Source organism: Leucopleurus acutus (genome assembly GCF_964270905.1).
Source record: "Leucopleurus acutus genome assembly, chromosome: 1".
NCBI classification, from domain to species: Eukaryota; Metazoa; Chordata; class Mammalia; order Artiodactyla; family Delphinidae; genus Leucopleurus; species Leucopleurus acutus.
In genome coordinates, this window is record NC_139142.1 from 174,683,351 (window position 1) to 174,699,175 (window position 15,825).

Consider the following 15,825-nt stretch of genomic DNA (forward strand, 5'->3'; position numbering starts at 1 on the left):
TCTGGCCTCTGGCCACTCCAGCCCTCCTGTCCCGTCCCCACCCGCCTGTGCCCGGAGCCCGGGGTCCCTCGTCCCTAGCTCCCTCTCTGTTTCCCACGCACTCGTGGCAAAGCTTCAGGCCCTGAAGTGGACTTCTTGCTGCCCTAGGGACTCTTCTCTCATCCATCTCTCCCTCCGAGAAGTGCCCTCCTGACCCGACAGACAAGTCCCCACGCCGGTGCTAATGGGTGCCAGGGCCCTAGGGGTGGCTTTCTCCAGGAGCAGATGTTTATACATGAGGAAGTTTGTGTGGTTCTGGAGAGCCAGTGCCTCGAACCCTGTGGGGTGCTCATCGTGGGTGGGTGGGCGCCTTCCAAGCCCCTAGAACCAGGTCCCGTGGGCAGTGCCCTCTGTGCCCCTTTGTGGGTCGGCTCCCCCACATCTTCCCTGCCGTCTGCTCCCTGTAGTAGGAGCTCGTTCATACAAAGCATGGACCACGTCTCCAAGCAACAGCTCAGAGTGCTGTGAGCTGAGCTTCTGGTCACAGATTCCAGCCAGGACTGGACTGTGCCTCCCGCTTTCAGAGCAGGGCTCCAGAGATGGGGCTCAGAGTGTCTGAGTCACAACCAGCCCTGAGGCGTCTGGTTCTCTGAGGTTTGTCCTGATGCCATGTCAAATGATCAGACACTAACATAAACTGGCCTTTTGATCCTAGCTTTTGTACTGAATTAAGATTTTATTTCCTCAATTTGTATGAAAGATTAATACAAGTCATCTATTTGCAAAACCATTTTCATCTCTCTTGAAACTTTATGCTGGAGAAGTTGTCAAATACCCGGTCCGTTTTCTCTTATAAAAGAACTTGAGTAAGTTTGACTTTATATTAAATCCCAGGAAAAGTTTCTCTCTCCATACTCAGTATCTCTACTTCTTGTTCTCTTGTGACAATACCTACAACTCACTTTGTTTTGCTTTTGCCCCGTTGTTATGAGAGCTTTGTGATGCTGCACTTGCCTTTCTTGGGTTAAGTGAGGTGCCCGGGCTGCTACAGAGCTTTGCTATTTATATTCTGGACGATGAATCTCAGATGCGGATCTTTTAGATGGAGGAACGAGAGGCTGCTTAACCGGCATGATGGAGCCAGAAATGAGTCCTCGGCGGTGAAACAATTCAAGGCATATGATGGACTCGAGATGTCACGGGGGCGCCACCCTCCTGCGTGGACAGGGGGTCAGGACCCCACCCCTCACTCAACCCCGGACGCCCCGTGTGCTCGGGGGAAACTAAAGGGGGCAGAATTCTGCCTCTTGCACTTCGGCAGCTGCTTTAAGTGAATTTTTTTATTGTTCAGGATGGAGATCAGAGAACCGAGATGAGAGAGCGGAGGCCCCTCAGGGCTAAGGGGACAGTTCTGTGAGTTTCTGTGCTTGCTTTCTGATAAAACTCAGTTAAAAAGGCAGGACTTGGTCTGGGACTTGGTTTCCTGATTGATTCCCTGGGGGGGGGGGGGACCCTATCAGCTCAGACCTTGTCCAGGTGGTCGGGTCGTCATCTGCCAGGGAAGCAGCTGCGTCAAGCCATGGGCGTGGGGCCCAGGGCTGCGCATCTGGGACCCTCGTCACCAGGACGTGTAGCGGTGGTTTCTTCATGCCCTAAATCTTGGCCCCCAGGTGCTTTGGAAACTGTTCCTTTGCTCTCTGCAAGAATGGTCTCACTCTCTGGTCCTCTTTTAGGGGTTCTTTAATATCATGTGTCTCAAATCATTTTGAAAGGAGGTGGAGTGAAAAAAATAGGAATGAACATGATAGCTCATCCTTACTGGCTTCTTTGGGGAGGAGCCCATGGCTTTTCTCTTCACTTGTGGCTTATCCTGAAGTCTCACACACGCTGTGCTCGTGGGAACCCCTCGCTCAGGAGGTGCGTGGCGGGGAGGGAAGCGTCGGGGATGGGCCTGGTTGGTTCTCACCGGCCAAGCCTCGGCACTGCTTTTCAAGGCATCCACTCAGACCCTCTGGCCCAAATGGAAATTCCCTTGGACACAAGGAGGAGCGAGAGCTGTTTGTGCGTAGGCAGGTGTGGTGGGCGATCTCGGTCCTGGCATCTTGGGAGCAGCCGTCGGAGAAGCAGCATGTCCCTAACGCAAGGCTGGTTGCTCATCTGAGCTTCAGACACGCGTGTGTTTCTGAACACCAAAGGAAAACGAATGCACAGCACAGATCAGCACCGTCAGGGCACGCCACACCCACACACGGCTTCGCCCGCTGCGCAGGGCCGGCCCGGGGCCTCATAGCATTAGTAGGAACTGGTCTTGCTCCGGCGGCTTCCTCACCCAGGTGCCCAGGCCGGCCTTCTGGAATGCTCTGAACAGCTGCTGTTTGACAGCCTGGTAGGTGCGTGCCCCCAGCTTGGCCTCACAGTACATGGACGGCGTGTCTCCGTGGCTTGGGATCCGTGTGCTCAGCTGTGGGGCAGAACGAGAGAGAGGACGGGTGAGCCCTCGCCGGGAACGGGCCCCGACCAGCAGGACCGCTCAAGCCTGGCAAGCAGGCACTGGCCTGCCGGTCACTTTTCCTTCTCTCTTCCTTTAAACAGAAAAGCAGCGAGATCATCACGTGGGCTTGGAGTTTGCCAAGAGGGTGGATCTCAGGTTAAGTCCTCTCACCACATGGATGATGGGAGGGGCTGTGTGAGTCAATTAGTGCAATTCTGGGGTCATTTCACAACGTATCAAAATATCCAGTGGTGCCCCTTAAATATATACACTGTTCATATGTCAGTTATGCCTCAGTAACAAAGAAAAATATCTATTCTCTCTAATTTGATCTATTGATAAATAAAATTCCATATAAAATTCCAAAAAAAGAAAGAGAGTAACAGTAGAAATTAGGGAGACTTTGCTTCACAAGAAGTGTGAGTGATTAATGAAAAAAATAAACACAGAACTTGTCTGCTATTAACGGCACAAGCTGTGCATAATTTTTTTCTTTTTCGAGGAGGATTAGGGGCTCAAATCGGCGTGGGTGGTGAGGCCGAGGGGGCCGTGGGAATGAAGGCAGCATCCCAGGCGGAGTCGCCTCCCACCGGGAGGACCGGGACTGGCCCCCGTGTCCAGCGGGGCAGGACCCGGCCTGGCTTCACCACCCGTGCACCAGGGTCGGGGGGTGTGGTGAGCGGGGGAAGTGGTCGGTGGGGGGCGGCACCGGCTACTGGCCGGCCAGTCCATCCCTGACGCTCACAGCCGTTTAACTGGGGGAACACCTAACTTTTCTGGGCATCCACTTCCTTCTGACTGGACTGGAATGACATGGACTCTGAAGTTTCTATGGACTTTCTCACGGGCTGCACTGGCCACAGCTGTTCACCAGTGAGCCCCTTTCCACCTATTTCTGGGGCCACAGCATGAGACCCTGCTGCAGGTCAGGGGCCCCACTAGGAGGGGCCACACCTGGGGTTGGCGGGGGGCGGGCAGGGACACGGGGGCTGGTTTGCGTGTCCCGTGTCACCCTGGCTCTGCCCAAGCGGCCTCTCCCTGGGACCCACCCATGTCCAGCCCCACTGACCTTGCCATAGAGCCGCGCCCACCGGGCCGAGAGCCTGTGCTTGCAGAGCCTGGACGAGCGGCCGCAGCTCCGCTTCCCGGTGGTGGCGTCGATGACCTCCACGTCCGCCGTGCCCACCACCCAGTTCACGCTGAAGTGGGGCGACTTCCCAGGCTGCCGTGCCTCGGCCTGACTCACTCCTGCCGGGAGAGACGGGGCGCCGGGCGTGAGCGCTGCTGGCCGGGCGGGCGGGAAACGGCTCCCACGCTGGTGGGACGGGGTGGACGGCCGGCCCGAGCGCCATCGCTGGGGCTTGGATTCGAAGGATTTTAAATGCAAGGCTGTCCTGTAATAACACTCTGCCCATGTTTCCCCCTTTCTCTGGATGTTCGTCGCCTGGACTGGTGAACAGATGGGGCCGCATAAAGACCAGCTGAAAGCGTGCGTTTACGGGGCATCTGCTGCCTGCCCGCTCCCCACAGGGCAGACGCCAGGGTCACAGTCCGGCTGACGAGATACGAAATGGAGTGAAAACAAGTGAGCTCTGAGGGTGCAAGGCGCCGGCCCGGCAGGGTAACTGGAGCCCAGCGGGGACTGGAAACTGGGCCCTGGTTTGAATTTCAGGACCGCAGAGTGTTAAACCGGGAGTGGGTCTTTCTGAGTCCTGGGGCCGCCGAGGATGCTAAACCATGCAGGATGGTGGCCTGGGAGGAGGGGCACTGACCCCGGGGCCTTGGCCACATGCCCCCCGACTCCCCGCGCAGCTGACGGGCTGGCTCCACCCCCAACCCCGGCTCTCACTGGGGTCACGCAGAGAAGGACCTTGGTCTCATGTGTGTTCACGGCCACAGTGCTGCAGGATGTTCAGCCTGGACCCCCCCAACCCCCCCCTCCTGATCCCTTCCCTGGATCCAGCCCGCTGAGCAGCTGCTCCCATATCCACACTCTGCCCCTTCCCAGCCTCCTGTTCCCCAGTGGACAGACTGGATGGCAGCATGGGGCCTCTCAGGGCCCTGGGTGGGTGGGCCCAGGGGCCCCAGCAGCATCTCACGGGGAAGCAGAGCCTGGTGCTGGGAAGCAAGTGGCAACCCAAGGAGCTGGACACATGGAAAAGTTGTCACCTGACTCATCAACATAGATGGAAATTAAATTTAACTTAGACACCCAAGAACTGAACATTTCCTTTTAGCTCCACACCAGGAATTCTAGGTCTTTGGGGGCCACTGCAGAGCTGTTTCTGCTGCTCAACCACAGGAAGTCATTAATCTTCAACATTTTAAGAAAGAACAGAAGAAAGAAGAAAAGGGAAAGTGCAAGAAAGACATTGAAACCGGGCCCCAAGTGATATTTTATCAGAATTACTGAAATTATTGACCGTTTAGAAGATGACTCTGGTTTCATAGACATTGAATTTGAGGCAAGCCTTCCCATACCTCACCTGACGACGGTGAGTCAGGACTGAGCCCCTTGGGGATGGGCGTGGGTCTCAGGTTCCCATCCCCAGCTCCTACGAGGTGGATGTCACCACCTCTTCAGCTGGTCTTGTTTGTGTTGTTAATTCTTGTGTGTTTAAGAAATTGTGCCATTGCCACGGGTCACAGTGGGTGTGTCAGGAGAACTTGGCCTTCTGGTTAAACGGGGTTCAAATCCTTGCTCCATGTTGATAAATAGAGCATCTTCACACTTAAATTCCTGTGAGTCTATTTCCACATTTATAAATGGAGGTGACAGCAGCTGTCGTGGTTGGTGTGACAGGGTGTGTGCCTCATCTTGACGTTGACGGGGGTGGCTGCTGGGTTTAGTTAGGTCCCTTCCCTGAATGGTGGAGCCGTTCTCTGGGGGGGACTCGTGGAGGGTGAGTAGCTGCACCGTGCAGATCAGGCCTCTCTGGGCACCCACCCCCAGGAGAACCACCCACAGGCTGTACGCGGCCATCACCTGCCGGGCTCAGGCCGCAGGGCGCCACAGCCATGGGCACAGCTTTGGGTCAGATCCGAAGGCACCGTTCATGGCGAGGACGGGGGTGAGGGAACCCCCTCCGCGACAAGTCGGCCCGAGTCACGGGAAGGGAAGGTGGGGCAGTGGTCCTGGATGGGCACACGACCCCTGCTCCCATGGCCTCACTGTAGTTTGCTGAGTCCCCTCCCTGGACGCTGGGAGCCCCTGGAATCTGACGTGGTCCCCGGATTTGGCAGAGGGTCTTAGACTTTAGGAACAGGTTCTGGTGTGTAAAGACACCTGGGGCATAGCCACTGAGCCCTGGGTGGTCCCAGCCCCACTGGGAGCATCCTCTTCCGCCCTGTCTGAGCTTTGGGGTCCGTGATGCTGCCCTTGGCTGGTGACTCTCGTGGGAGGGTTGAGGGAGTGGGGAGGTGTGCTCTCTTGGGGGCTGGCCTGGCTGAGAGCTGTCCCCGCGAGTTCCCGCCACCCCGTGGGCACCATCGTTGCCCCTGGTTTTCTGAGAACAACCTTAGGGTCCTGGGAGTAACCCTTAGGCCTGACTCTTACCACAACCGTTGACTGGCTCTTTGACCTTCTCTCTCCTCTTCCGGGGGATCTGGTCTAAGCCCCGGACTGGCCAATTGCTGTAGGTCTACACATGCCCACCACCCAGGGCCCCCCACCGCAGATCACGGCTTGCAGCCCCTTCAGAGACAAGGCACTGCCCAGGAGGGAGCCGCGGTGGATTACCAGGTTAATTACGGGGGTCACAGCGGGTGGGGCTACCTCCCCAATGCCCCCTCCTGCTGAGCTGAGAGGTCAGCTGCCGCCAGGGGCTCACGGCTGTGTGACTTCTGGTCCTCACGACCCCAGGCTGGCCCTGGCGGCCTAGGGGCAGCATCCCCCTCCCAGGTTTGGTGCTGGGGGAACATTCAGGAATTTGCTCCTGGATCAGGTGGGGGCGACCTATGGCCCTGGGTCCCCCCTGCCCTGTTGGACACGTGTGTTTATTGCCTGGATTTCTCTGGGCACCGCAGACACTGCCCTGAAAGTGACACTGTGATGTCTGAGGGGCTCATCCGGTTACACCTTCACTCTGGAACGTCGTCCGGAGATGCTCCGCACCCCGCTGACCTTTCAAGTATCCGATCTCTGCAGTTCTGCTCGCTGAGTCTTAAATGACCACGGGCCAGACTGGGAGAGCCTGCCCTGGGGGCCTCAGGGCCTGTGGACGGAGGGGTGTGTGCGTTTGAGGACCTGTTCTTACCGCTGAGGAGGGGCCGGTTGTGCCGGTACGAGGCGGGCAGCTGGCCGATGTCCTCGGTCCTGTGGCTCATGACCCGGGAGAGGTGGCCGGTGTGGTGCAGGCTCCCCACCACGATGCTGTGCAGGTACACGGGCTCGATGAAGTGGCAGAGCAGCGCACCCTGCAGCCCCAGCACGTTCCACCTGGGGGGGAGAGGGGCGTCAGCGCCCTGGCTCACTGGTCTCACCTGGGGGAGGACGGGGGGCCTTTCTGCGCCGTTGTCCCCGAGGCGTCACTGTTCCCATCGTGCAGCTGGCGGTGGGGGGGTGGGGGGAGCTGGCCTGGGGCTCGCAGCACACTGGACTGGGCATGGCTTTGGCCTCGTGACCCCTGGTGACCCCGAGCCCCTCTCTGCCGTCAGGGGGACGGGTGTCGGTGTGTCTGTGTGTGAATAAACGTGGATCCTTTTCCTGGAAAATGAGTTGTTGGGTGAAGGGGAAGCTACATATTCTCTCAGGGACTTAAAGTCAGATTTAAAAAATGACCCTCTGGGCTTCCCTGGTGGTGCAGTGGTTGGGAGACCGCCTGCCGATGCAGGGGACGCGGGTTCGTGCCCCGGTCCGGGGGGATCCAGCGTGCCGCGGAGCGGCTGGGCCCGTGAGCCATGGCCACTGGGCCTGCGCGTCTGGAGCCTGTGCTCCGCGACGGGAGAGGCCACAGCAGTGAGAGGCCCGTGTACCACAAAAAAATAAATAAAAAAGACCCTCTGTCTCCAAAGTGAATCGTAATTTTTCTTTATGTTCCCTGGGAAATATCAGAAATTGAATTGACTGCAGTTTAGGGGAAAATACTCTCCCTCCCCACCCCTTTGTCAAACTCAGCAGTGGGCGGGACCTACTGTGGTGACATGAACGACCTTGTTTGGCTCTGGGGGTGATTTGACTTCAGGAGTCCCGATCAGAGGACGAGGCTGTGGTCCTTGACATAAATGAGGCTCTGGGTGAGTGTTTGCTTCTGCCAGCAAAGGTGACAGGAGCCTCGTCAGACATTTCCCTGTAAATTTGAGTGGAACAACTTTCCGTGTATCTGTTATTGAAGGCAACATTTTGTGGTTTCCACATGCTTAAAATCCAGCCTCCATCAGCACAAGCATTATGCAGTTAATTTCTTACATCATTATTCTTTTCATTAATTAACATCTCTCCACGGTTAGAGCAATTACTGTGGTGCTTCCATGCCATACATTTCCTTTCATGATTAATAAGGAGTCATTCTATTTCCCTTTCCCGAAGCAGTCAATTAACACAGAATTCTTTCCATTAATTACCGAGTGCTCAAACCAGCAGGCCTACCTAGAGAGCAGTCTGCTCTGAGAACCTGTGACACCAATTGCCTTAAAAAATTCTCTTTAAATTTTATTCCAAAAACACAAGCAATTTAGCTGGCGATATTAATTTGCCTCAGAAGCATTGAGGTGAGTGAGAAACATCTTCTAATCTCATGCAAGAAGAGGCAGCCATCTGGCTGGCGAGGATTGAGGAACGGCTCCCCCTCCGTTAAGTGTGGGTCATTAAAGTAATGTGCTCACCCACATAAAACTCAAGTGGAATATAAAAGGTAATATTTATATACAAACAGTTTAGTCCTACAATTTAAACAGTCATTGGTTTTATGAAACGTTTACTTTAGTCTATCAGATTTGCATAACTTCACTCAAAAAAATAATTGTGGTCATTTCTGTAAGTCACATCCTGTCTCTCAGAAAGGAGTGGAGAATTGCCCTTGGGATCTAATGTGTGATCTTCCCAAAGAGTAAGTGTCCAAAAGTGTCGAAGGGGAGCACATTTCTGGAGGCATGAGAAGCGGGGGAATGGACATTCCCCATCGATAACAAAGCCCTTTCTCTAATGATGAGATGAGTATTACAGAGGGGATGTTCCTGTGCTTCCGGCTGTCCATGCACTGGCTTTGAGCAAAACTTCTGGAACGCATCTGAATGGCTCTGACTCTGCAGGAAAGTCTAAAGACAAACAAATTCTATATCTGGTCTCCTCATAATAACCTTTACAATAAAGAGACAATCAACCTTCTCCTTGCCTGGCTGTACGAGTTTAACTTATTCAGCCAACACCATCAATAAAACCAAATGTCGCCCTGAATACAAACTGGAGAGTTTTCAGCGTTCCGGATTGAACGGAAAAGTGCCTCTCCTTTTATATAAACAGCTGACATGACTGCAGTGTTGACAGAGAAAAAAGTCCCAGGTCTAGTTTTCAATATAGATAATCCCTAAATAAATATATTTTTGTCTGTTTGTCAATCACTGAAATACCAAAGATAAGTGAGGGAGAGATCTTGGAAAAAGGCTGTTTTCTTTAACTGAGAGACAATCTCTGTACCTCGAGGACTGACAGGGACTGTCTCAGGATGGGCCCCACCCAAGACCTGCCGGGCCTGTGCGCCCGGGGCGTGAGACCGATAACCGTGGGCATGGGTGCAGGGACTGTGGGTGGTCGGGGTCCCTGTCTGCCGTTTTCACCCCCGAGGCACGGCCGCCGGGAGGAGGTGCGGGTCCAACAGGACAGTGAGGTCTGAACATCACCAAATCCATCCTTACTTCACTTCCCTCCTTGTCCGTGGGCAGGTTTGCTCGTGACCTGGAGGCACAGTCACACCCACTGAGAAAGGTCACGGTGCAGCTGGGTGACTCAGGCTAGGCACAGCTGTGGGTACAACGCCATGCACCCTGGGCTCGTCTGGGGGGCTTCGGGAGCCTCCTGCTGCTAGGACTCCCAAGGCCGGGATGGAACGGGTCTGGGTGCAGCGGGCATCAGCGTTCCCAGCGTGCCAGGCAGTTCCATTGTGAGCCGGGTGATGCACAAAGCAGGCAGCATGGACTTGGGAGTCAGCCTACCGGGTCCAGGTGACCTCCGTGTCTTTTGTTGTCACTTAGCCCCTCTTCTGCTTTCCCTCAATGTTCATGATGTCTCCTGGTCACCTAATTTCTAGTCTGTTTTGCAGCTTCTCAGCCCTTTGCAGTGTCCTGGGGGCTGGACAAGGGATGGCTGCTACCTCAGATCTGTGTCCCTGTCTCAGCATTGTTGCAGGAGTAGCAGAGGCAGCAGATGTGGGAGTGTCATCACTGTTACCACGCTTATGTTGGGCACATATTCCTGAGTTTATCACTCACTACCTTTGAAACAGGAGGGAGAGGGGCAGGGCACAACTTTTAAACGAATGACATAGCCCAAGGACATGACGTAAACTGATTAGAACCAAATGGGTCCAAGATGGCAGACAAGTCGACTTCCACTAGACCTTGAGCCTCAGTATATGCTCACTGTAACACATCAGCAAGCTAAATGACACACCCACAGGCGCCAGGACAGTTCCAACGCCAGACCATAAGGGTCAAAAAGTGGGCGGTGGCCCAATTTTGGGAAATCCCCGCCCCTTCTCCAAAATAGCCGGAATACTCCTCCCACTCATTAGCCTATGAAATGACCCACCCCTGTAAAAACTGACAACCCCATACCCTGGTGCCTTTCTCACCTTCTGAGATGGCCCACACTCTGTGGAGTGTGTTTCTCTCTAAATAAACCCACTTGTTACCTATCACTTTGTCTATCACTGAATGCTTTCTGTGATGAGACTTCAAGAACCTGAGCTTCGTTAAATCCTGAAACCAGCTGTGTGATCTCGGTTAAAAGACTATGGGTTTTGGTGAGGTTCGAGTCCCAATCTGAGATACACGGTTGTACCTTCACCACTGGAGATGGGGTGAACTTTCCCCTAAAGGCTGCAGTAAGGTGACCATGGTCTTCTGTAAAGGAAGAGCAGTGGTTATTACACCAAGCTGGGAACATTTGGGGCTGGGCGTTTAGTAAGAGCAGTGGTTTTAAAATGACCCATATTTGGAGATTGGAAGCATGAACACATTCCCTCCTGATTTCATCAGAGCTGTAGGTAACACCATCCGGCTGCCAGGTGGGCTGGGCGCAGAGCCAGGTCCCCACTCTCAGAGCGGGGGAACTCTTGCAGCCTGAAATCTCAGTGCAGGGAGTCAGATGGGGCCTCGGTTCCCAGAGAGCATCCGTAATTCTTTACAGTTCATTTTTATGGAGAAAGTTTTAATCCGTTCATTTAAAAACACATTGCAATTGATAATCAAGCTCTGGTGCTTAAAATTAGAAACCATATCTAAAGGAACATTAGTTCCAGAAGATTTAGATTTTTATATGCTACTTGCCTCTCGATTCTTAGAGCAAAAACCCCTCCCTGGTTCGCCTGTCCTTTCAGGTGGCCGGTGTTTCCTGTTAGTGACTGTTCAGATCGGCTTCTTACGTCCAGAAAGCCAGGCCACGTCCATGGGAACACGGGCCTCACGGTGACACTTGTCATCTGTCCTGGGCTCACAGAGGCGCAGGGCTTGGTCTGTTTTATCTCTGAGCTGCAGGAAAATCCAACCCTTTGTTGCGCCTCCAACCTTAACTCGTGGGTTGAAGGTCGAGTTTCCTGGACCCGGTGAAACAACCCACATTCTGCAGTTTCCCTGGGTCTGCACCAGCCTGGCATGAGCAGTGGCATTTTAGGAATAGATTTCACTATGACTTTGGTTCTGTCATTTTGCAAAGACCACATGAGTTGAGCCAAGTGAGTGGTGTCTCCTACCTGGTTATATTGGTTTCCCGGGGCAGGGGGTGAGGTGAGTGGGGAAGCGCTTAAAACAGCGGAAATTTACTCATGGTCCTGGAGGCAGAGGTCTTAGGTGAAGGTGTGGCAGCCCGGGGGCACCGGGGAGACCCCACCCCCAGGCCTCGCTCACCTGGTGCTCAGAGGTTTGTGGATGCGTCCTCTGGGCCCCGCCTCTGTCTCTGTGGCCTCCCCTGTGCACCTGCTCTGGGCGTCTGTCCCCAGGTCCCCAAGGCGTCACTCACGAGGATACACTAGCTGCACTTAGAGGCCACCTTCTCTCAACATCCTTAGCTTAATCCTGCCTGGTAAGGCCACACTCACGGGTTTAGGGTCTGGGGACAAGGATATATTTGGGGGCAACTGTTGGGCCCATGCCGCCTGCTATGGGGCAGTAGGAGATCCCACTGCTTCTGTTTACCCCATACCCTGGGCTCCGTAACCCCACTCTGGGGAGTATGTCCTAAGTCTGTACTCGGAGATCTGGAAAAACGCTTCGGCACAGAGATATTTCTGGAAACATGATGCACGGAGCAACCACTTGTGAGCACCCAGGGATCCAGCAGCAGGGAGGTGCCCGCAGCCTTGCACGTGGATTCAATGCCCGTGACTTTGAAAGGAGCCAGGATCATCGTGTTCAGTGATGGACTGTAAGCAAACTGCCCGAAGCAGCAAAATCCTGATGACAGGAAAAAGCCTGTGTTTAGGAAAAAGATTAAGGCGTTTATAGCCAAGGTGCCTGGTTTTTTCGTTGAGGCTGGGATACTGGCTGGTCATCTTTTTTACTTTCCAAGTCTCCTAATGTTTCTTACTGTCTCTTACGTTTTAATGGGGGGTGAGGGGAACTTCAGATGTGTGATATCGCTCCCTGTGGGCTGTTTCCACCAGTCGCTGTGACTAGATGGTCGCATCACACTTTCCCTTTATCTGGAGGCATGAGAACGTGTAGCCTTAGGTGCATTTAGGATCTTGTGGCCAGAGTCTCAGGTTTGGTTCTGTTTTGGATGGAAGCCATTCACCCAAGGGAGAGGTATCCACTCTCCCTCGAGCATTGGAACCAGCTTTTATCTGCAAGATAGTATTTCGCTCCAGGGCTTTAACTAAAATTCCTTTTCCGGCCAAAAATCTGACTTTCAAAAGACTTTCATGGCCCAAGAATTTTCCTGGGAATTCCAACGACTCTGTTCCAAAGAGAAGAAATTAGATTTCGTTTTCTGCTATGTCAGCATCAAAATTATTTTTAAAGGGAAAAAACGTAGCTGGTGTATCCCCACTTCCGGCCTCGGGTGTTTTTTTCCATGAAGGGGGAGAAAGCTCTCTCTGCGGCTGGGGTGTCCTGCCCACGTCCAGTCTGTTGTGCTGGGCATCCTGGCTTTGGTGCTTGTCCGTCAGACTCTCCATCCTCCCGGTGACGCCCCGGGTGTGCTTCCACACGATGCTGAGCATGGTGTACCCCCAGGAACCTGGGGACCTGCATGCGCTTGCAGACTCTGTCGGCTGTGCGCCCGGTTTAGGGAGGGGGGCAGCCTGGGCCTGGTTCCCACGATCTTTGGAGTGAGTTTGACGATAACGACATTCACATAATGCAGCCCTTTTCCCTGGGAGGCCACTCTGACCACTGGACTCGTGGGAACGTTGCACAGAGCTTCCGTCCATAGGGTCGACCCCTTCCACATGCTTGGGTCCTGGGCCAGGTCTGACCCAGCCGCTCAGCCTATGTGAGTCCTGCCCACTGTCCAGCATGGTCAGGGGCCACCCCTCCACTGCCCCATCCACGAAAACCTCGCCCCGACTCCGCGTTTCTGAGCACGACCGTCATCACGAAGGAAACCCCACGCCTGCCCCATCTCCGCTCCAGTCCAGCCTCGCTCGGCCCCCTGCAGAGCTGGACGTCTCTGCTCCCGCCCCCCGTTGGGCGATGGATGGGTGCCCACCTGCAGAGACGGGACCCTAACCTGCGCACGCACCCCTCACGGTGGCAGCAGCGATCCCCTGAGGGTCAGACCTTAGACGCAGAAGCAGATGGTGGGGGTGAATAGGATTCCAGTGCAGGACATGGGGTGCAGGGGGAGGGGAGGCCGAGGAGGGGGAGGGCATCACGGGGGTTGCAGGGAGAGAGGCAGAGATGGTGGGCTTGTTCAGGGAGGCAGGTGGGTCAGGGGAGACAGAGAGACAGAGACAGAGAGACAGAGACAGAGACAGAGTGAGGAGAGTGAGGAGAATGTTCAGGGAACACCTGAGGAAAGTCCTGGGAAGGTGGGCTGGGCTCCCAGGGGACTGAGTGGGGGGAGGGGACCTGATACCATGCCCCTCAGGCCCCTCCTGCTCCATTGTGTTCCCCACCGTCTGGGCACCACTCACCTGGCCACCAGATTTGGGGACTAGACAGGTGACTGGCAGGGCTACTCATGAGCTGCATCAACTCCTGGATGAATGTGGGGCGGCGCCCCACCTGCCCAGAGCCACGGGCATCACAATGTCCCCAGCATGTCCCCCCTCAAAAGCAGTTAGAACCCTCCTCAGCCCAGGGACATGACGTGCACTGTGCTGTCTAAGTAGACTTTGTTAAACAGAGCATCACTGGTGGGAATGAAACCAGGGGGCCTATGTGCTCCTGGGCACGAAAGCCTTTCTGTCCCCCATTTCTTGTTTCTAGGGAACAGACTGCAGCCTCCGTGACCTTCCCTGGGTGCCAAAGGGCAATTCGAACAGTTGCTAATCAAGAGAGGAGTAGCCAAGAAACCACCTGAGGTGAGATTAAAGGGGCCAGAGAAGCCCATCAAGGTTAGGAAACCCGACCCCCTAAGACCCTGCACATGGCCTGATCTCATCAGCAATCCCCCCTTGAAGGCTTGTTATAAACCCCTCATCAAATCCTCCCGGGTGGGGACACATAGTTTTCCGAGGCAGGAGCCTGCTGTGTCCCTCTTTGCCTGGCAAAGCAATAAAGCTGTCCTTTTCTACTTCACCTAAAAGTCTGTCTCCGAGATTCGATTCAGCACCGGTGCAGAGGTGCCGCGCTTTCAGCATCAGGACTGTTGACGTCCCGCATCACCCGGGCTTTGTAGCGAGTTTAATTCTCTGTCAATTGACATTTAAGACCTTAGAGACAGTGAAACTTAACTTCTGTATCATTCATTCACTTCATTTGCTAAGGAGTCAGAATTAATTTAGAGACCCAACGCGATCCTGGGAGAGCAAGAGAATTTCCGTTAAGGTGGAAACTGCTGCTTCTCCCCACTTCATGAATAGATGAAAACATTACAAAGGAGGGTACGTTTCCTTCTGAAAGATGGGCTAGTTGAGGACTACAGGCAGCTCTCTTTGATGCAGAAATCAGTGCTTTGCTGTATTGCAGTCAGACGGGGGGCAGTCACTCCAGGGGAGTGAAAGGCCTTATTTCTCCTGTAGCTGTTTGGTAATTTCCCTCGAGATTTCGGATCCCTGTTTGCCAGGGCTGAGGTTTTACCTGCCCCGTAGCCTAGGGAGCCTCACAGAGGCACCGAGCGCACCTGGGCCACGGCCCCTCCGCATGCAGGCTCGGGTCAGGGTTGGGGTCGGGGCTGGGGTCCCCGCTGCCCTGGCTCCCGAGTCCCTGGGTGTCTGCCTCTCCTCGGCCCCGCCTGCCTCTCTGATGGCTCTGTCCGGCTTTCCAGGGAGGCTGTGATGGTACAGAAGGCGCCTGGCCGGTGCACAACTGTGTGTGGGGCAGCGGGCAGCCACGTCCCGTGGCGGGTGTGGAGTTCAGGGCCGACAGGGCAGAGTCCGGGACCTTGGAGTGCATCTCAGCACCCGGCCAGGCCCCGCTCTGGGACCACAGTCCCTGTCCCTCCCCCCGCCAAACACACACCCGGGCGGCACTCGCGCAGAGGACAGAGGGGCCGTTACCTGGCGATCTTGTCCGTGCAGGACATGGTGACCAGCTGCTCGCCCAGCAGGACGCCGTCCCACGTCTGCACGTCTGGGCCACGCACGGGCACTGTCCCTTCCCCGGACTCGATCTTCGTGCGCAGGTGCCCCCGGGACTTCCTGGCCGGGTACTTGCTGCTGCTCACTAGGGGACGAGAGCTGCGTGAGACACGGGGGATGGGGACACGGTGGGGGGGACACAGGGTGGTCACGGTGGGGCTCCGAGGGGAGGGGAAGAAGAGGGGAGCTCATTGGGAAGCAACTCCAGTGACCCCGGTGCCACCGCCCGTGTTCAGGATGAGGAAGCAGCTTTGGAGGTAAGTGCCGGGCAGATGGACTTGTACAGACATGGGAGGAGCTGGGGCACAGCAAACCCCCTGGTCCAGGCTCAGCCGGCGTCACAGCAAAAGGCTGGACAGTGACCATCGGAGGCTCTGCAGCTGTTTGGTCTCGGTCCGACCACTGGACCTGCGGCCCAGCCCTCAGCACAGACGGGCCAGGGAAGGAGCTGCGTTTACA

The 15,825-nt window shown here is 55.2% G+C and overlaps 1 protein-coding gene across 1 annotated transcript in view; it reads right to left on the minus strand.

The window, feature by feature from the left end:
* Nucleotides 1-2,263: 2,263 nt before the first annotated feature.
* The window catches only part of ADARB2 (adenosine deaminase RNA specific B2 (inactive)), a gene marked incomplete at its 3' end in the record, with an annotated part of 360,961 nt that continues 347,399 nt past the window's right edge, over nt 2,264-15,825 (minus strand). Inside the window, exons 7-10 of the mRNA XM_082854436.1 lie at nt 15,286-15,451; nt 6,727-6,908; nt 3,540-3,718; nt 2,264-2,440 (exon numbers count right to left, since the gene is read on the minus strand). Of these exons, the coding sequence (XP_082710562.1) occupies nt 2,264-2,440; nt 3,540-3,718; nt 6,727-6,908; nt 15,286-15,451 (704 nt within the window). The remainder of the gene's footprint in view (nt 2,441-3,539; nt 3,719-6,726; nt 6,909-15,285; nt 15,452-15,825) is intronic.